Source organism: Schistocerca gregaria, chromosome 6, assembly GCF_023897955.1.
Source record: "Schistocerca gregaria isolate iqSchGreg1 chromosome 6, iqSchGreg1.2, whole genome shotgun sequence".
Classification (NCBI taxonomy): Eukaryota; Metazoa; Arthropoda; class Insecta; order Orthoptera; family Acrididae; genus Schistocerca; species Schistocerca gregaria.
In genome coordinates this window covers 152,350,436-152,371,393 of record NC_064925.1, presented here as the reverse complement: position 1 = coordinate 152,371,393, position 20,958 = coordinate 152,350,436, and the positions used below count along the sequence as shown (strand labels likewise).

Here is a 20,958-nt window from a genome sequence, read left to right as displayed (position 1 = left end):
CCCAATGTCCTTGGTGGAGAAGCTGTAAGACAGAGGACCGTAACGAACGTGGTACCACGACCCTGGACTGATCATTATCAGAACGCAACAGCAAAACACCACGCCGTACAAAAAGTCTATTCTTGAGAGCAAAAAATCGGCGAACCAACGGGTCCCCAATACGTGACTTTGACAAGGGCCATTGCGTAGCAACAAAACGCAGAACGGGAGCAAGGACAGGGTCGGCAGCTGTGGCTACACGACGAAAATTAATCGGAAACGATTCTACCACGTCATCGGCTTCCGCATCAATGAACATGCAAGCAAGTTCGGAGGAATCGAATGCCCTATCCTCAGCACCAGGCAAGCGGGACAACGCATCGGCATTTCCGTGCTTAGCAGTGGACCGATACAAGATATCGTAGCGGTACTGCGAGAGGAAAATAGACCAGCGAATGAATATCTGCGCTGCACGTGGAGGTACAGGCTTGGTCGGATGAAAAGCGATGTCAAAGGTTTGTGGTCTGTGATTATGGTAAAGTGACGACCATACAAGAAATCATGAAACTTTGTAACACCAAATACAAGAGCCAATGCTTCTTTCTCGATGTGGATAATTGCTTTGCGCAGACGAGAGCAATTTGGACGCAAAGGCAATAGGGCGATCGTGCGATCCATCTTTGTGCGCAAGCCCAGCACCGATCCCGAAATCCGATGCATCAACCATCAACAAAAGGGGCTTCTGGGGATCGAATGGCGTAAGGCAAGTATTGGAAAGCAACGCCGATTTCAACCGGCGAATGGCGCGTTCGCACTCCGTCGTTCGGACGAAAGGAACACCCGTACGGCGTAAGCGATGAAGCGGAGCTGAAATGGAAGAGGCATGCGGCATATAGCGGTGGTAATAGTTCTTTTTCGCAGCACACTCTGTAGCTGCTTCAAATTCTGCGGCAACGGCAATCTTGTATGGCCCGAAGGTGCGTGGAACTGGGATGTATGCCTTGGGCATTGAGTACATGTCCCAAGTATGGCAAGTCCCGAGCAAAAACCACACATTTGCCCTTCCGCAAGCGAAGACTATTTTGTCGCAAGACCTGAAATAATGTTCTGAGATTGGCCAAATGTTCTTCTTCTGTCTTTCTGGAGATCACAATATCGTCCAGATAATTTGCTGCAGTAGGGACCGACGCACAAACAGTTTGAAGATATCGCTGAAACAATGCAGGGGCGGATGCACACCCGAATGGCAGTCGTTTGAATCGATACAAACCAAGATGCGTGTTTACCACCAAAACGCGCTGGGATTCTTCCTCCACCGGTATTTGCAAGTACGCATCTGCTAGGTCCAACTTCGAAAAATATTTACCCGGACATAGTTTGTCAAAAAGATCTTGCGGGAGGGATAAAGGAAAGGTTGCAATCACTAGTTGTGGATTCACCGTTGCCTTGAAGTCCACACAAAGTCTCAACTTTCCAAAAGGGTTGGCAAAATTACTAAGGGTGATGCCCAGAGAGAAGCCTGCACACTTTCAATTACACCTTTTGATTACAAATCGTGTAACGTTTTGGCGACCTCTTCACGCAATGCGTGTAGAACATTGCGCGCTCTGAAAAATTTCGGTTGCGCGTTTACTTTCAGTGACAAATGTGCTTTATAGATCTTAGCGCAACCGACGCCCGGTGCAAAAATGTCAGCAAATTCTTCACATAGACGAGAAACACTGTCTGAAGGTACCGTCTGGTTCACTGATAGAACCTTATTTACTATAGACATGTTAAACAACTGAAATAAATCGAAACCAAACAAGTTCACTGCAGAAGAAGAACGAAGGGCGTAAAATGACACAAGTTTTGTTTGTCCTTTGTATGTTGCAAGAAGACTGCACTGTCCTAACACAGGGATATCGTTACCGGAATACCTAGTTAGCTTAACATTTGCGGCACGCAACGGAGGTGTGCCCAGCAGTTTGTAAGTGTCTTGATTGATCAGTGAAACTGCAGCTCCAGTATCGAACTGGAATGGTATCACTTTGCCGTTAATGTCCAAGTCCACAAAATGTTTATTGTCCTGCTGACGACAAGAGCGACTGTCTCGTGCAACGTGGACTTACACTGGTACATAATCACTTGCGACTTGACGGGAGTTCCGGCGATGTCGACGCACACTATTTTTGGGACGAACACAGTCACTGTTAGAGAGAGTGGCACTGGGCGGAGCGGAATGAACTACATGAATTTCCAAGAGCGAAGTTTCACGAGCCTCAGTATCCTTGGTTTGATTCCGATTCTGACGCGAAGCAAAGGGCCTGGAACGATTTTGAGCTTCCGATCTGAGCTTTTTCTGGCAAACACTCTGAACAAGTCCTTTTTTATTACAATAAAAGCAAATAGCTTGGTGTGACGGGCAATTCCCACGCGAATGTTTAGTAGCACACAGCGGGCATGATTTATCACTGCATTTGCTTGTCGGCGCGGCACACGTGACAGAGCCTGGCGGCAGCGGCGCGGCCGGGCGCGAGGGCTGTTTACTGCTCCATGCAGCTCGCCCAGCGGGCCGGTTAACCTGACGAACTGCTGGCGAAGTTTCAAATGATTCCTGAGCAAAGTCAAGTGCGTCCTGCCGATCCAATATGTCCATCACTTATTGAAGGGAGGGATTTACTAGTTTCAAAATCTGTCCCCTTATACGGACATCAGAAACGTTCTGTGCAATTGCATAACGTACCATAGTATCTGCATAAGGGAGTCCGCATTGACACTCAAAAGCACAATCCCTAGTAAGGCCTTGCAAGGTTGCAAACCAGTTCCGATTAGTCTGACCGGCCGTACGTTTTGTATGAAAGAAGGTATACAGTTTCGCAACTACATTGACTGATTCTTTGAAATATGCATCTAATGCAGACAAGATTTCTTCGTAGGACAGAGTTGCTACGTCGCGTCGGGGAAATAATTAGACCCCTACTGAAGAAAGGAGAAAAGGCTGCAGCTCGTTACCTTGAATTCTGTAGGCGGCAAGATGGAATCCAAATTGGCCTGACCTCTCCGTCCAGCTTTCCAGTGCAGCATCAAAAGGTCTAAAAGTGAGTGCAACAGTGTGTTGTGGCTGCGTTAGCGGTGAAGCGGCTGCTGCCGCATCGTTTTGCATCGCACGTTGACCCTGGACGAGCTGTCCAAGTGCATCCAGTAAGGCCTGAGTCTGCTGATTCTGTGAGCGATAAAATTCGGACAGTGCATCTGGAGATTGTGGCGAAGCCATTACACAAGTAAATCAGGGCAATATCGATAAGAACGCGGATTTGCCTCGTCGCCAATGTTGTGGTTGGCAGGAGAGCCAACACCGTGTTACTAGAGGAGGCCGAAAGGCACGCGATTTAGCTCACGCAGGCTGGCGTGAGGTCTGGAACAGGACAAGGAAATTAGAATTTAGAAACAACGGACGTAGCTGGTGGAATACTTAACTTTTATCCATTAGGATGAACGTCGCTCTTGACGGTACATGATTGGCAATATCAATAGTAACTGATAATGGCGCCTGTCTAGGTCATAGCAAATAACGTAGCTGAAGGCTATGCTAACTATCGTCTCGGCAAATGAGAGCGTATTTATTCAGTGAACCATCGCTAGCAAAGTCGGCTGTACAACTGGGGCGAGTGCTAGGAAGTCTCTCTAGACCTGCCGTGTGGCGGCGCACGGTCTGCAATCACTGATAGTGGCGACACGCGGGTCCGACGTATACTACCGGGCCGCGGCCGATTTAAAGGCTACCACCTAGCAAGTGTGGTGTCTGGCGGTGACACCACACTGTTCTCGACGGAGAGTTCTCGTCAGAGGCTGTAGTTCCTTATATTCACAAATGATTTGGTGGACGGGTTGGCTGGTATAAATCTGCGGTTGTTTCTTGATGATGTTGTGGTGTATGGAAAGGTGTCGAATTTGAGTGACTGTAGGAAGATACAAGATGATTTAGACTAAATTTATAGTTGGTGTGATGAATGACAGATATCTCTAAATGTGGGGAAGTGTAAGTTAATGCGGATGACAAGGAAAAACAAATCTGTAATGCTGGGACACAGCCTTGTATTGTATTGTGCAGAACTGGGGACCTAGAAACACGGAGGAGCTTCGTCCCCGCCGTAGCCCTCAGTGGGGTCACAACCCCATTCCCCCTACCGCCGGTTTCTGGATGAGGTATCGAATATATTGCTTCCCCCTACTTATACCTCCCGAGGAGATCACGAAGGTAAAATTAGAGAGATTCGAGCCAGCACGGAGGCTTTCAGACAGTCGTTCTTCCCGCGAAACAGACGCGACTGGTACAGAAAAGGGAGGTACTGACAGTGGCACGTAAAGTGCCCTCCGCCACACACCGTTGGGTGGCTTGCGGAGTGTAAATGTAGATGTAGATGTAGAAATTTCACTTCCATATGTGGCTACACGTCAGATAAATAATAAAAATATTCCCTAAGCCTTAACATTTTTGTTGACATTGTCAATATTTTTCATATGCTTGTTGGGCATTTTAATTTTCTTCAAAATGTCTTCTCCGAGGCCTTCATGTCGATTAAGAACTGCGATATACTTTTTATCATATATTACTACTATTTATCTTGCGTCATATGCGCTTAATTTCATTGCACTTCCTGCAGTTTACAGTATGTCTTATTGCCGCAATAAATTTCATAGGGGAAACGCTTACGAAGTTCAAAAGTAGCACTACGTTTTATACATGTTATAGAACTGAAGACGTCCAAAATTAGCAGCATTGACCGAATGAGAATGTGGTCTGATTGAAAATCTAGTCAGATGAAACCACTACAGTGAAAGTAAACAGCACAATTAAAATCCGTGGCTAAAAGAGAAAATACAGCTTGAACGAATCGATATACAAATCAGCATTGATCCTTTTACACTTTAGACAGTTATCACAATGATCAGTACACTCTTACATAACACAATCTGGAATCTTAGATTAACACTTTCCATAGGAAGCTAATGTTTGAGGCAACTAACATGACGGATATCAGGTTCAAATTTGTGACGTCATAACATCTCACCTTTATTATACCTCAATGCAGGAGTTGTCTGCCTTATTCTGGTCTCTCCACCGTGGCTGATCTGCGATATCTTCTCAGTAAGTGGCGTCGTCTCCTATTGAAATATTTAATAAAATATAGCTGAAATTTTGTGCAGTGAAAATTCAGCTCTAACAAAACTTTCGAAGTACACCGTAAGTCTCGCGGAACTCATGACGGAATCGGTGACTGGTTTCTGCAAAGTATTTTGCAAAAACACAAATGTTAATGGGAACAATGAACAACCTCACCATTATGTGTAATTCATAGGTGGGTTGCACAGTTATTAAGAATTTCTCTTTCCATAAACTGTGTACTAATCAAACACTTACAGCCGCACAGAGTGGCCGCGTGGTTTGAGGCGCAATGTCACGGATAGCGCCGCCACTCCCGCCGGAGGTTCGAGTCCTGTCTTGGGCACGGGTGGGAGTATTGTTCTCAGCGTAAGTAAGTTTAAGTTGGCTTAAGTAGTGTGTAAGTCTAGGGACCGATGACCTCAGCAATTTGGTCCCTTAGGAATTCACACACAGACACTTATAATTTCTTCGTTGCTAAGAAAAGACAACGTAGAGGTCATTGATTCATTCGCCATAGCTTGCACACTCGCTAATATCCTTTACAAAATTTATTAACTCTTGAAATGTTCACCATCTCCCAATTTTCGTGCCCGCATTTTTTCTGTCGAAGTTTTAACATTACGGATGATCTCCTTCTACTCAATGTGGCTGGGATACGGCGTTCTAGAGCACACAGATATTTTCGACTTTCTGTTCCAGGTCTTGAATCGTCTCCCATAAAGAATGTAGATTCTCTTTTCCACTTTCTCGTAATTTCTCCTGCCATTATTTGCTTACACATTCTTTAAAATTTTTTATAAACACAGCTTTTGGGCGTATAGTTTATGGCATCGTTCGAACACAATGCAATTCCCTTCAGCGATAACACTCGTCGTTACGTCGGCAAAGTTCTCCAAACTGCTTCACTATCACTCCTCGCTATACTACGTCCTTCCACACTCTTCTCCGCATGTCACAGTCTACATATTCCTTCAGAATAAACATTACGTGATCCTCCCAATAACTAACTGCCATCATCGTAATTCTTCACTATTAACTGCCTTCCCGTGTACTACCTCGATTAAAAAATACAGATATTACTTTCACCTATCGAATACAGTACATGATTCCATATGCCTTAAAATATTCATTACGTAAGTTTACTTGAATTGAGTACTTTTACAAATAAAGTTTTATATAACGGAATCCATCACCCATATTTTATGCCAGTTCAATCCCTTTTCTTCTTCTTTCCAAAAATGAAATTTATGTTGAAAGGGGAAATTGATGTTAAAAGGGCTGCATTTTCACTCCATACAAAAAAATATTCTACGAAGAACGAAATCGAAGATTACTGTGAAAATACACTGCCTTATTCTCGTTTCTCAGTGTGAGAGACTTCAGTCAAGCCAGAAAAAAGTAAGTACTTTAAAGATGTCGTCGGATGTCGTTGTAAGATATACACCTACACCTACATCTACATTGATACTCTGCAAATCACGCTTACGTGCCTGGCAGAAGATTTATCGAGCCACCTTCACAATAATTCTCTATTATTTCAGTCTCGAACAGCACGCTGAATAATAGAACACTATACCTTTCCGTTCCAGCTCTGATATCCCTTGTATTATTAAAACGATCGTTTCACCCTGAATAGGTCGGCGTCAACAAAATATTTTCGAAATCAGGGGAGAAATTTCGTAACTGAAATTTCTCGAGAAGATACGGCCGCAACTAAAATCGCCTTTGTTTAATGATGTCACCCCAAACCCTGTATCATGTCAGTGACATTCTCTCCACTATTTCAGGATAATGCAAAACGTGCTGTGCTTCTTTAAACTTTACTCATTTAATCCTGTCTGATAAGGATCCCAAACCGAGCAGCAGTACTCCAAAAGAGGACAGATAAGCGTAGTGTAGGCAGTATCTTTAGTAGTTCCGATAAATTCATGACGTTACAGTAGATACACCAAACACCTGCTTATAATGAGTAATCTTTATTTACAATTACGACAGATTGTTTCGGCTTTATCGCCATTTTCAAGTACCTGCAATTACAATTTTGGTGAGAATAGGTATGGATGTCAATGTTATTCATATTAAAGTAGCTGTCTTGTACTCACGTCTAGATTGATGTGACGTCCATATTGCGTCGTTAGTGATCTTTTTTGCAGTCACTGCTTTAATAAGATCATAAACGTTGTTGTCGAGATGTTCAAATTAAATGTAGATTATGACGAGACAGCAGTTAGACAGTTCCTCTATTACGTCGCTATATGTTTACAAATATTGTGCAGATGAACTGCGATATTATTTTATTAACTAAAATTTGTTACGATTGTCTTTGGTTGTTCCATATGTTACTTCCAATTTATCAATTTTCGTGTTCTAAAAGTTCACTAAAGTTTTTATGGTAGAATTCATGTCTAAGTTCTGTATGTTCAATTAATATTTCCTGTGGGTCTTTCTCACATACACATAAATTTCTAATTCCTCAAGTATGTTCATTGCAAAACCTTTCGGTATGTGTGTAGAATATCTAGTGCATTTTCGATCGTGTCAGCAGTGTGATTTTGAATTTTGAAGTGTAGAAAGAAGCTCGACTGATTATATTCCCTCTCTCGTGTGTTTTCCTTATGTTGTGGTCTTCTGTCCTGAGACTGGTTTGATGCAGCTTTCCATGCTACTCTATCCTGTTCAAGCCTCTTCATCTCCCATTACCCACTGCAACCTACATCTTTCTGAATCTGCTTAGTGTAGTCATCTCTTGGTCTCCCTCTACGATTTTACCCTCCACGCTGCCCTCCAGTACTAAATTGGTGATCCCTTGATGCCTCAGAACGTGTCCTACCAACCGATCCCTTCCTTCGGTCAAGTTCTGCCACAAACATCTCTTCTCCCCAATCCTATTCAATACTTCCTCATTAGTTATGTGATCTACCCATCTAATCTTCAGCATTCTTCTGCCGCACCACATTTCGAAAGCTTCTATTCTCTTCTTGTCCAAACTATTTATCGTAAATGTTTCACGTCCATACATGGCTATACTCCATACAAATACTTTCAGAAATGTCTTCCTGACACTTAAATCTATACTCGATGTTAACAAATTTCTCTTCTTCAGAAACGCTTTCCTTGCCATTGCCAGTCTACATTTTATATCCTCTCTGCTTCTACCATTATCAGTTATTTTGCTCCCCAAATAGCAAAACTCCTTTACTACTTTAAGTGTCTCATTTCCTAATCTAATACCCTCAACATCACCCGACTTAATTCGACTACATTCCATTACCCTAGATTTGCTTTTGTTGATGTTCATCTTATATCCTCCTTTCAAGACACAGTCCTTTCCGTTCAATTGCTCTTCCAAGTCCTTTGCTGTCTCTGACAGAATTGCAATGTCATCGGCGAACCTCAAAGTTTTTATTTATTCTCCATGGATTTTAATATCTACTCCGAATTTTTCTTTTGTTTCCTTCACTGCTTGCTCAATATACAGATTGAATAACATCGGGGAGAGGTTACAGCCCTGTCTCACTACCTTCCCAACCACTGCTTCCCTTTCGTGTCCCTCGACTCTTATAACTGCCATCTGGTTTCTGTACAAATTGTAAATAGCCTTTCTCTCCCTGTATTTTACCCTTGGCACCTTTAGAATTTGAAAGAGAGTATTCCAGTCAACATTGTCAAAAGCTTTCTCTAAGTCCACAAATGCTAGAAACGTAGGTTTGCCCTTCTTTAATCTAGCTTCTAAGATAAGTCGTAGGGTCAGTATTGCTTCACGTGTTCCAACATTTCTACGGAATCCAAACTGATCTTTCCCGAAGTCGGATTCTACTAGTTTTTCCATTCGTCTGTAAAGATTTCGAATTAGTATTTTGCAGCTATGGCTTATTAAACTGATAGTTCGGTAATTTTCACATCTGTCAACATCTGTTTTCTTTGGGATTGGAATTATTATATTCTTCTTGAAGTCTGAGGGTATTTCGCTTGTCTCATGCATCTTGCTCACCACATGGTAGAGTTTTGCAGGACTGGTTCTCCCGAGGCTGTCAGTAGCTCCAATGGAATGTTGTCTACTCCATGGGCCTTGCTTCGACTCAGGTCTTTCAATGCTCTGTCAAACTCTTCACGCAGTATCGTATCTCCCATTTCATCTTCATCTACATCCTCTTCTATTTCCATAATATTGTCCTGAAGTACATCGCCCTTGTATAGACCCTCTATATACTCCTTCCACCTTTCTGCTTTCCCTTCTTTGGTTAGAACTGGGTTTCCATCTGAGCTCTTAATATTCATACAAGTGGTCCTCTTATCTCCAAAGGTCTCATTAATTTTCCTGTAGGCAGTATCTATCTTACCCCTAGTGAGATAAGCCTCTACATCCTTACATTTGTCCTCTAGCCATCCCTGCTTAGCCATTTTGCACCTCCTGTCGATCTCATTTTTGAGACGTCTGTATTCCTTTTTGCCTGCTTGATTTACTGCATTTTTATATTATCTCCTTTCATCAATTAAATTAAATATTTCTTCTGTTACCCAAGGATTTCTACTAGCCCTCGTCTTTTTACCTTTTGATCCTCTGCTGCCTTCACTACTTCATCCCTCAAAGCTACCCACTCTTTTCCTACTGTATTTCTTTCCCCCAATTCCTGTCAATTGCTCCCTTACGCTCTCCCTGAAACTGTGTACAACCTCGGGTTCTTTTAGTTTATTACTGTCCCATCTCCTTAAATTTCACCTTTTTACAGTGTTTTCAGTTTTAATCTACAGGTCATAACCAATAGATTGTGGTCAGAGTCCACATCTGCCCCTGGAAATGTCTTACAATTTAAAACCCGGTTCCTAAATCTTGTCTTACCATTATATAATCTATCTGAAGCCTGTCAGTATCTCCAGGCTTCTTCCATGTATACAGCCTTCTTTTATGATTCTTGATCCAAGTGTTAGCTGTGATTAAGTTGTGCTCTGTGCAAAATTCTACCAGGCGGCTTCCTCTTTCATTTCTTTGCCCCAGTCCATATTCACCTACTATGTTTCCTTCTCTCCCTTTTCCTACTACCGAATTCCAGTTACCCATGACTATTAAATTTTCGCTCCCTTCACTTACTGAATAATTTATTTTATTTGATCATACAATTTCATCAATTTCTTCGTCATCTGCAGAGCTACTGTAGTAGTTGTGGGCTTCGTATCTATCTTGGCCACAATAACGCGTTCACTATGCTTTTTGTAGTAGCTTATCCGCATTCCTGTTTTCCTATACATTATTAAACCTCCTCCTGCATTACCCCTATTTGATTTTGTGTTTATAACCCTGTAGTCACCTGACCAGAAGTCTTGTTCCTCCTGCCACCGAACTTCACTAATTCCCACTATATCTAACTTTAACCTATCCATTTGCCTTTTTAAATTTTCTAACCTGCCTGCCCGATTAAGGGATCTGACATTCCACGCTCCGATACGTAGAACACCAGTTTTCGTTCTCCTGATAACGATATTCTCTTGAGTAGTACCCGTCCGGAGGTCCAAATGGCGGACTATTTTACCTCTGGAATATTTTATCCGATAGGACGACATCATCATTTAATCATACAGTAAAGCTGTGTGCCCTCGGGAAAAATTACGTCCGTAGTTTCCCCTTGCTTTCAGCCGTTGGCAGTACCAGCACAGCAAGGCCGTTTTGGTTATTGTTACTAGGCCAGATCAGTCAATCACCCAGACTGTTGCCCCTGCAACTACTGAAAAGGCTGCTGCCCGTCTTCAGGAACCACACGTTTGTCTGGCCTCTCAACAGATACCCCTCCGTTGTGGTTTAACCTACGGTACGGCTATCTGTATCGCTGAGACACGCAAGCCTCCCCACCAACGGCAAGGTCCATGGTTCATGGGGGGAGGGTTTTCTTTATATCTCACGTTAAAATTTCTTCCTGTTTGGCCGATGTAGAAGCTACTACAGCTGCCACATGTGGTTTTATATATGCCTGGGTTATCGTATTGCGATGTTATAGTGGTGCCGGAAGGTAATTTTATTGAAAGGTTGTGATTAGTTTGAAAGTCTAGTCGACATTTGTGACCTTAAAAAGTGCATTAATTCTGTTGGAGATTCTACCAAGGTAGACTGCTGGTACTGATCTTATTTTCTGTATCGGTGATGTTTCTTAAGTTAAGCATATCTCGCTATGTATTGTTGTCTGCTTTGGTATTTTGCATTTGTAATATAATCATATGTAATATCATCATTCCTGTGCTGCAAAAGGCCTGTACATTTGTCGCTGATATAACGTGTGAGTGTGAAGCTCTGTCGCTGGGTCACTGCTGTGCCAGGAGCTAAGTTATCGAGGCCTAGTAGCAACAGTTCGAGGCAGACTTGCCTCAGACGAATATAAAACTGTTACATGACACCCTTCCGTACTGAAACAGTGCAAGACAGAGGGGGTGCATCGCCATATTCAAACGTATATCCATACTGAATAGTGCTTCCTTGCCGGCCGCTGTGGCCGAGCGGTTGAAAGCGCTTCAGTCCAGAACCGCGCTGCTGCTTCGGTCTCAGGTTCGAATCCTGCCTTGGGAATGGATGTCTGTGATGTCCTTAGGTTAGCTAGGTTTAGGTAGTTCTAAGTCTAGGGGACTGATGACTTCAGATATTAAGTCCCATAGTGCTTAGAGCAATTTTGAGTGCTTTTTTTTCCTTCATTTTGTAATCAGTAAAATAACATCAGACACTTTCTACACTCATGAAGTCTACGTCGCTCCATCCACCTCTTCGGAGTACTTCGTTGTTTCGTCGGGCAGTTCAGGGGCCACTACAGACATAATTGAGGAATATTTGTTTCTTAAATAGGAAACGCCTTCTCTTGCTGCTCTGTATTTTATTCTCCGAGCCGCGTTTCTTATTTTTCGCTCTAAAGCATCATCATTGGGATCTACAGCGATAGAGTTATGATACACATTTGTTTAGATATTCTTATTCGTAGATTTTAAAAAAATCACATGTCGTTTTTATGTAATATGTGATTACTTGCAGCTCTTTGCGTTTTTAGTTGGCAGCGGCTTTTCCTGTCGTCTGGCCACATGGAGGTCGCACTACCGCTCTATTTAAAAACATACGCATATTTTTATATTTACAACATTTTCCTCACCACATTTCTTTTGTCCTTGTTGTTGCAATGCAATTCACTATCAGTCGTGTGTCAAAAACGTAGACGTAAGAGCTATATAAACATACCTATTTTCAGTTCACTGTGTGTCTCATCCTGTTTGGTTTGTTTTATGTATACATGCATGTTGCTAATGTAACAAAGTATATGCTGAAAACTAACATCTTGCCATTTCTGTTATGTTTATCATGCGCTCTCTCTCTCTCTCTCTCTCTCTCTTGCTCTCTCTTTCTCTCTTTCTCTCTCTCTCTCTCTCTCTCTCTCTCTCTCTCTCTCTCTCTCTCTCTCTCTCTGTGTGTGTGTGTGTGTGTGTGTGTGTGTGTGTGTGTGTGTGTGAAAGAGAGAGCCTACATGAATGGATTCTTTTGCCTCAGTTGATCTGAGTTTTGGGTTTCAAAGTGTTGTGGTGAGGTTCATAATGGACAAGTAAGTGGGAAGGGTCTTGGGTGGTATTATGATTACTCATTTTATTCTTCGTGTTGTCTTAATAGTACAGTGCAGAAATAGAAGACGTTCTTGATGTACCAAAAAATTTTTTCTGTGAATGGTGCAGAGGATTGGAACGAAAACAAAGTCCTTATAATTTATGTATATTTTAATGGTACAGGATTGATTAAATGCTTGCAGTTTGGATCATGTCAGGCTTTTTTTTTTATTGTTTGTTCTTCATCATATGTGATACCCGAGCAACCGACGACCTAAAACATTAATGGGTGCTAATTGATACAATGCAATTATTATTACTGCAGATTATTTCGAAGAATGTTAGTTATATTAGTCATACACTATGGGCACTACTGCTATGTTTTAGGTTACCAATATTTGACTGTCTTTGCTGCTTATGCTAGTCTACTCTACCCGCAGCATTACAGGTGTGCCAGCGTTTGAATAAATCTACATTGTTGGCCGTGTTCACCGTTCTAATCCCGGTGAGCATGCCCCTGGCACCGGGCTGGCCCAGAGTGGATGATCACTGCAGTACTACACTAGTGTTGCTATCGTAGCTTATCCTACACCTAACCTTATATTTATTCTTTACCAAATCCGGTGAGTGTCAGAATCGGATAAAAAGGTGCACCCTGCCCCTAATCCCGGGCGTGGCGGATTGTAGCCGTGAAGCGGCTGGCCGAGTCCACACCTCAGCGGAATAGGACAGGTGCACGGGATCAGGTCGGTGATCAAATATGAGATGTTACTTATTGTTCCGTAGAAATTCCTTTATTACATTATGTGATATTTCACTTGCTAATTTATCATGTCAGGTTTCTACATGTATCAAAGGTTAGTTGTGCCTCTCAGCTGTGGGTTATCACAGTTCTCAGGTAGAGAAGGATGCCGGCGTAATGGAATGCGAAGTGAGCGCTGACGAAGTTTTGCGTTCGCTTTGTGCGCAGCCGGGCGGTGCTGTCGAACCCGGACGTGGCGGGCGCGACGCCGGCGTGGCGGCTGCTGCTGCACGACTACTGGGGCACGCCGCTGCGGCACGGCGGCTCGCACGGCTCCTACCGGCCGCTCACGGTGCTCTCGTTCCGGCTGTCGCACGCGCTGGCGGGCGGCGCGCGGCCCTTCCACTTCCACCTGGCCAACGTGCTGCTGCACGCCGCCAACACGGCGCTGGTGGCGCGCCTCGCGCACCGGCTCTTCGCCGGCGTCGCCGCCGGGTCGCGCCTGCCGGCCGCCGTGGCCGCCGCGCTCTTCGCCGCGCACCCCGTGCACTCGGAGGCGGTGGCGGGCGTCGTGGGCCGCGCCGACCTGGCCGCCTGCCTGCTGCTGCTGCTGGCCGTGCTCTGCTACGCCGAGCACGTGCGCCTGCGCGACGCCGCGGCGCTCCAGGCGTCGCCGCCGCCCTCGCCGGCGCCGTGCAAGTGCCTGGCCCCCCGTCACCGCGACGCGCGGAACCCCGCCGCCCCGCCGGCGTCGGCGGCCAACCCTCCCGGGCAGCCGCAGCGCCGCCGCCGCCACCTGCCGCAGGCGGAAGAGGCGGCGCCGGCGGTCACGCCCGCCCAGAACGGCCCCGCCGCGGTGGACAAGCCGCGCCCCCCTGCCGACTGTCCCCGGGCGCCGGCGCCGCCTCCTGCCGCCAAGCGGCGCGCCAGGTGCCGGCCCTCGGTGTGGCGCGCCGTGGCGTCCTTCGTGCGCCGGCTGGACGCGCTGGTGCGGTCGTCGCTGGTGCTGGTGCTGTCGCGGCCGCAGCGCTGCCCCGGCTGCCGGCAGCCGCACCGCCCCCACGACGCCCCCGTCTCCTCCGCTCCCTGCACCGGAAAGCGCATCAAGTTCCGCGACAAGTGCCACCACCACGGCCGCACCTCGCAGGAATCTCAGTGCGCCGCGGAGAATCCTGCTCGCCGGTCCCCGCTTTACACTCACTCTCGCGACGACAATATGAACGTGACGTACAGTGCGCCAGTGTCGGGCTTCGCGGACGGTAAGCGTAAACAAGTGTTAGTGTCGCCCCTGCCCGACCCGGGGAAGGGGAGACTCTTGGAGAAGCTGTGCCGCACGGTGTCTTCTTTCGTGCGGCACGGCCGAGCGGCGGCTCCGGGTAGTGGTGGCCCGGAGCCCTGCCACGGGCACGCCGCGTCTGCGTGGCCCTGGCTGGCGGGAAGCCTGCTGCTGTCCGCCGCCGCAGGCCTCTGCAAGGAGCCCGGCTTCACCGCGCCGCTCGTCTGCGCAGCCTACGACGTGGCGCTGCACCGCAGGCACTGGCGCGCCGGGCGCGGCCTGCGTCAGCTCCTGACCAAGGTCAGTGCACTCGAAATCTTAATTACGAAAACTACTCCACAACAACTTAATCCATTAAATTTCGGGCATGCAGCGGCGCAAATAAAATTTCCTCCACTGATATTTCGGCCGCGTATCGTCCGGCCATCCTCAGAGTGAGTGACTCACTCTGAGGATGGCCGGACGATACGCGGGAGAAAATGAGTGATTCACTCTGAGGATGGCCGGACGATATGCGTCCGAAATATCAGTGGAGGAATATTTTTTTTTTTTTTGCGCCTCTGCTTGCCCAAAATTTATTGCATTATTCATTACGCCGCGAGAAGTTGAGCATCCACTCTACATTAACATATATATATATATATATATATATATATATATATATATATATATATATATATATATATATATATATATATTTCTGTTATGCGCCATAAATCATAAGAAACACAATATATCTCACATATTTATCACAAGGCAATTCAGCGATTGTACTGATAATTAACGATGTTTCATGTATTGTTTATTTTTCCATCTCATTCCTCGTTGTTTACACTTGAGTAGTTTCGATTACACTCAACCATCTTCAGATCTATGTAGTCACATAAGAAACTTATCATGTCTATACAAGATGCATACAGGGTGTTACAAAAAGGTACGGCCAAACTTTCACGAAACATTCCTCACACACAAATAAAGAAAAGATGTTATTTGGACATGTGTCGGGAAACGCTTAATTTCCATGTTAGAGCTCATTTTAGTTTCGTCAGTATGTCCTGTACTTCCTCGATTCACCGCCAGTTGGCCCGATTGAAGGAAGGTAATGTTGCCTTCGGTGCTTCTGTTGACTTTCGACTCATTGCTCTACAGTACCAGCATCAAGCACATCAGTACGTAGCACCAACAGCATCAGTACGTAGCATCAACAGGTTAGTGTTCATCACGAATGTGGTTTTGCAGTCAGTGCAATGTTTACAAATGCGGATTTGGCAGATGACCAATTGGTATACGGATTAGCACGGTGCAATAGCCGTGGCGCGGTACGCTTGTATCGAGACAGATTTCTTGAACGAAGGTGTCCCGACAGGAAGATGATCGAAGCAATTGATCGGCGTCTTATGGAGCACGGAACATTCCAGCCTGTGACTCGCGACTGGGGAAGACCTAGAACGACGAGGAGACCTGCAATGGGCGAGACAATTCTTCGTGCAGTTGACGACAACCCTAATTTCAGCGTTAGAGAAGTTGCTGCTGTACAAGGTCACTGTATGGAGAGTGCTACGGGAGATCCAGTTGTTCCCGTACCACGTAAAGCGTGTGCAGGCACTATCAGCAGCTGATTGGCCTCCACAGGTACACTCCTGCGAATGGTTAACGCTATAATGTGTCAGTCCTCATTTCAGTGCAAATGTTCTCTTTATCGATGAGGCTTCATTCCAACGTGATCAAATTACAAATTTTCACAATCAACATGTGTGGGCTGACGAGAATCCGCACGCAATTGTGCAATCACGTCATCAACACAGATTTTCTATGAACGTTTGGGCAGGCATTGTCGGTGATATCTTGATTGGGCCCCATGTTCTTCCACCTACGCTCAGTGGAGCACGTTATCATGATTTCATACGGGATACTCTACCTGTGCTCCTAGAACACGTGCCTTTACAAGAACGACACAACATGTGGTTCATGCACGATGGAGCTCCTGCACATTTCAGTCGAAGTGTTCGTACGCTTCTCAACAACAGCCATGGCCTCCACGCTCTCCTGACCTCAACCCTCTTGACATTCATTTATGGGGGCATTTGAAAGCTCTTGTCTACGCAACCCCGGTACCAAATGTACAGACCCTTCGTGCTCGTATTGTGGACGGCTGTGATACAATACGCCATTCTCCATGGCTGCATCAGCGCATCAGGGATTCCATGCGACGGAGGCTGGATGCATGTATCCTCGCTTACGTAGGACATTTTCAACATTTCCAGTAACAAAGTCTTTGAAGTCACGCTGGCACGTTATGTTGCTGTGTATTTCCATTCCATGATTAATGTGATTTGAAGAGAAGTAATAAAATGAGCTCTAACATGGAAAGTAAGCGTTTCCGGGCACATGTCCACATAACATATTTTCTTTGTTTGGGTGTGAGGAATGTTTCCTGAAAGTTTGGCCGTACCTTTTTGTAACACCCTGTATATTTCTGTTATGCGCCAAAAGTCGTAAGAAACACAGTATATCTGACATACTTATCACGAGAGAATTAAGCGACTGTATTGACATTTAATGTTGTTTCATGTAGTGTTTATTTTTCCATCTCATTGCACTTCATTTACACTTGAGTAGTTTCGATTACACTCAGCCATCTTCCGATCTGTGTAGTGAGATAAGCAGTTTATCGCGTCTATACAAGATGTATACAGAGGTGTCCAAAAAATGTATCCACTTTTTTAAAGTCCGTAACTGGTAAACTAACTGGCGGTGTTGTCTCATCTTTGGCAGTGTAACAGTTTGTAGTTCCAGCAATCGCCACACAAGCGTTGTACTGCATCGTTTTGTTTTGCCAGATGACAGATGACAGAACTTAGAACTACTTAAACCTAACTAACCTAAGGACAGAACACACATCCATGCCCGAGGCAGGATTCGAACCTGCGACCGTAGCAGCAGCGTGGTTCCGGACTGATGTGCCTAGAACCGCTCGGCCACAGCGGCCGGACGCCAGATACTGTTTTGTTCTTAGTTCCACCAAGTTACTAGAGTAAACATGGCTGGCGCAATGTTTACATTCGATGAAAGAAGTCAGTTTTGAAGTGATATTTTAAGTACGAAAACATTAATGAGGCTCAACGGCAATGGCGAAATGAGTATCAAACAGATCCACCGACAGTTTTAACGATTCGTCGCATTCGAGACAAATTTGAAGCCGAAGTCTGTGTAAAAGATGTAGACAAACAACGATCTGGGTGACCTGTAACAGTAACAAGTCCAGCTAACTGTGGTCGTGGGTTACAACAATTCACTCGCTCACCACAGAAGACTGTGAGACAGTTTGCGATTGAAACTGGAGTGAGTCGCTCAAGTGTTCCACGAATTTTGAAGACAGCGAAGTGGAAGTGCTACATCCCACGATTGCTACACCCAATGAACGAGGACGACCCAATTGGCTCAATTGGTTCAAATAGCTCTCAGCACTATTGGACTTAACATCTGAGGCCATCAGTCATCTAGAACTTAGAACTACTTAAACCTAAGTAACCTAAGGATATCACACACATCCATGCCTGAGGCAGGATTCGAACCTACGACAGAACCGGTCGCGCACTTCCAGGCTGTAGCGCCTAGAACCGCTCGGCCACCCCGGCCGGCTGAATGGAGTCCTGCGAGTGGTTTAGTAACGTGGTGCACAACGATGAAGAGTTTCCACAGATGATTGTGTGGTCTGATGAGGCACAGTTCAAACTCAATGGTACAGTAAATCGCCACAATTGCATCTATTGGACCGCCAAGAATCCGAACGTCCATGTAGACAAAGCCGTGAATTCGCTACGAGTAAATGTGTGGTATGGGTTGTTTTACCAGGGCTTTATTGGGCCATTCTTCTTTGACGGCACAGCTACCGGTGAGGTGTACCTTCAGAAGCTTCAGGCACTCATTTTACCTGCCATCCGAGATTTGTATGCAGACGGAAGTGTTTACTTTCAACAAGATTGTGCCCCAGCCCACTGCCAAAATCGTATTAGGGCGTATCTCACCGAAAATCTACAAGGAAGATGGATAGGCCGTAGAGGTGTTGTGGAGTATCCACCACGTTCTCCAGACCTAGCTCCTCTGTGTTTTTACCTGTGGGGAACACTAAAGGACGTCGTTTATCGACAAAAGCCACGCACATTGCATGAACTTCGAGAATCCATCGTACATTGATGTGCAAATATCCAACTGAACAAGTTGAGGTCAGTAGTTTGTGCTGCAGCTCGGCTGCATCCTTAGTGTGTGGATGTTAATGGTGGCCATTTCGAACACCTACAGTGATATCTTTAAGTTGTTCTTTAAGCTACAGTTTCACCAAAAATGAGACAACTCGGTTAATTAATTGGCAAGTTACGGACTTTTTAACAATGGATATATTTTTTTGGACCCCTCTGTATATCAGATCCTTATGTGTAGCTCTGTAACAGACCTGATGACATACTTGTGCAACTACATGCATGTGAAGATAATTGAGTGAGATTGAAACTACTCATTTGCATCTGAGACTGGAAAAAAATCTCTCAAATACACTAAATTTTAACTACCTCGAACAGTACAACATACATTAATTTTGTCGTCTTTGGTTTTCGGCCTCTGTTTTCTGCTGTTGCAGATATACATGTTCCATGCTTTAAATACCATATTTTGTATCTGTAAAGGAACTGTTATTAAGATCAACACTCTAAAGCATCTTCAGTGCTCACCCCAAATTTAGTGTTAGTGTAAGTGCTATGCGATAAAAACTAACATATATCTGTGGAAGAATGGCGCAAACAACAAACAACTGTGAAAGACATTAACAGTTAATACTATTTACAGTAGGGAGTTAAAGCACGCAAACTGTTCATGATCCTAGCGAACAAAATAGTACGACAAGAAAACCATGTTGTTACAGTCACCATTAAACAAGCTTTAGAATAAAGCGGAACACATTTGGTCCTAATAACACATTCATTACAGTCGCAAAACATGGTATTTAATCTATACACTCTTCATGTGTTTTTAATTTTTTTTTCATGATTAATCCCTTTCTTTCACTATTGCCACCATTAATCACATATTTACTATGGCTAATTTGAGGAGCATGTAATCGCCATGTTATCCATAAATAATTTCGTTCTACGTAAATCGCTGCAATTATTGCGAGGCTACCAGTTCCACTGATCATATGATGCCATACAAAAGTTACTATCCAGCGTTGTCTAATTTTCACATGTAGTCATCTTTAGACCACAGAATAGTTGCACACGTCACAATTATCTAAACTGTTTGTCATACAAGTAGTGATTAGACAACAGTGGCCTGACAACAGTGACGAGATACTGTAGTAAACATTTTGTGGCCTAAAGACCATCTCACGTGGTGAATACCACTGATCGTGTTACATTAATTGTAGTAACTTAGACACAGTGAAAACTTCCGTACGCCAAAAGATTCAAGCAAATTTAAAGTACTTTTTGGAGAGGCAGCTCCATTTTCCTACTATACCAGTGACTTGTGCGCTGAAGACTGGTTTGTTTCAGTGCAGATGGTGGAACTACTAATATTCGGTATTACTTCAGGTGTGGCCCGTCATAGTGCTACAGCCAGCAAATGTAACATGAGCAGCTGTCGTAAAATTACAACAAAAACTCTTGATTGTTTAATGTTTCACCAGTTGGTACTCTTAGTTTGCAGAAATGTGATGATGGTCAGATATACAAAATGGCGTTAAATTTTGTTATGGAAAATAATAAGCGACACGATAGTATTTTTTTCAAAATGAGTATTGCCTGGAAACATTAATCAGAACGGATTATGAAGTTCCCTACGTCATGGAAGTACCCATACCCTGCAGTTGCTAATTTTCTTGATTTTAACTGAAGATTTTGACGTTGGTCCTGTTTACTCCACCCCAATATTTAGAATACCAGCTAAATTCTTATTTAAATGCCTACTCTGTAAGATATCACACTCGACACCGAAAGGCAATCGTTCCCAAATTTACAATTTCTTCTAACAACTTTTCTTCAAATTAGTTATAATAATACTCAAATATTGATTTTTAAAGTAAAAGAAGAACTTTACCTAAAATGTTAACTATACTAATGCCGCAATCACGTTATGTAGTCTCTGAAACTCGCAATACCTGAAGTCAGTTCTTTAACATACATCTGCCAACAGGCTATTCACCTCCTACTGTAAAGGTCGGTTGAGATGCAAACGCTTCATCATGAAGACATCCTT

General features: G+C 44.4%; 1 protein-coding gene across 1 annotated transcript in view; it reads left to right on the top strand.

Moving 5' to 3' along the window:
- Positions 1-20,958, top strand: part of LOC126278778 (protein O-mannosyl-transferase TMTC2) — a 990,803-nt gene that overhangs the window by 316,341 nt on the left and 653,504 nt on the right. Inside the window, exon 4 of the mRNA XM_049979055.1 lies at positions 13,662-15,009. Coding sequence (XP_049835012.1) covers positions 13,662-15,009 — 1,348 coding nt within the window. The remainder of the gene's footprint in view (positions 1-13,661; positions 15,010-20,958) is intronic.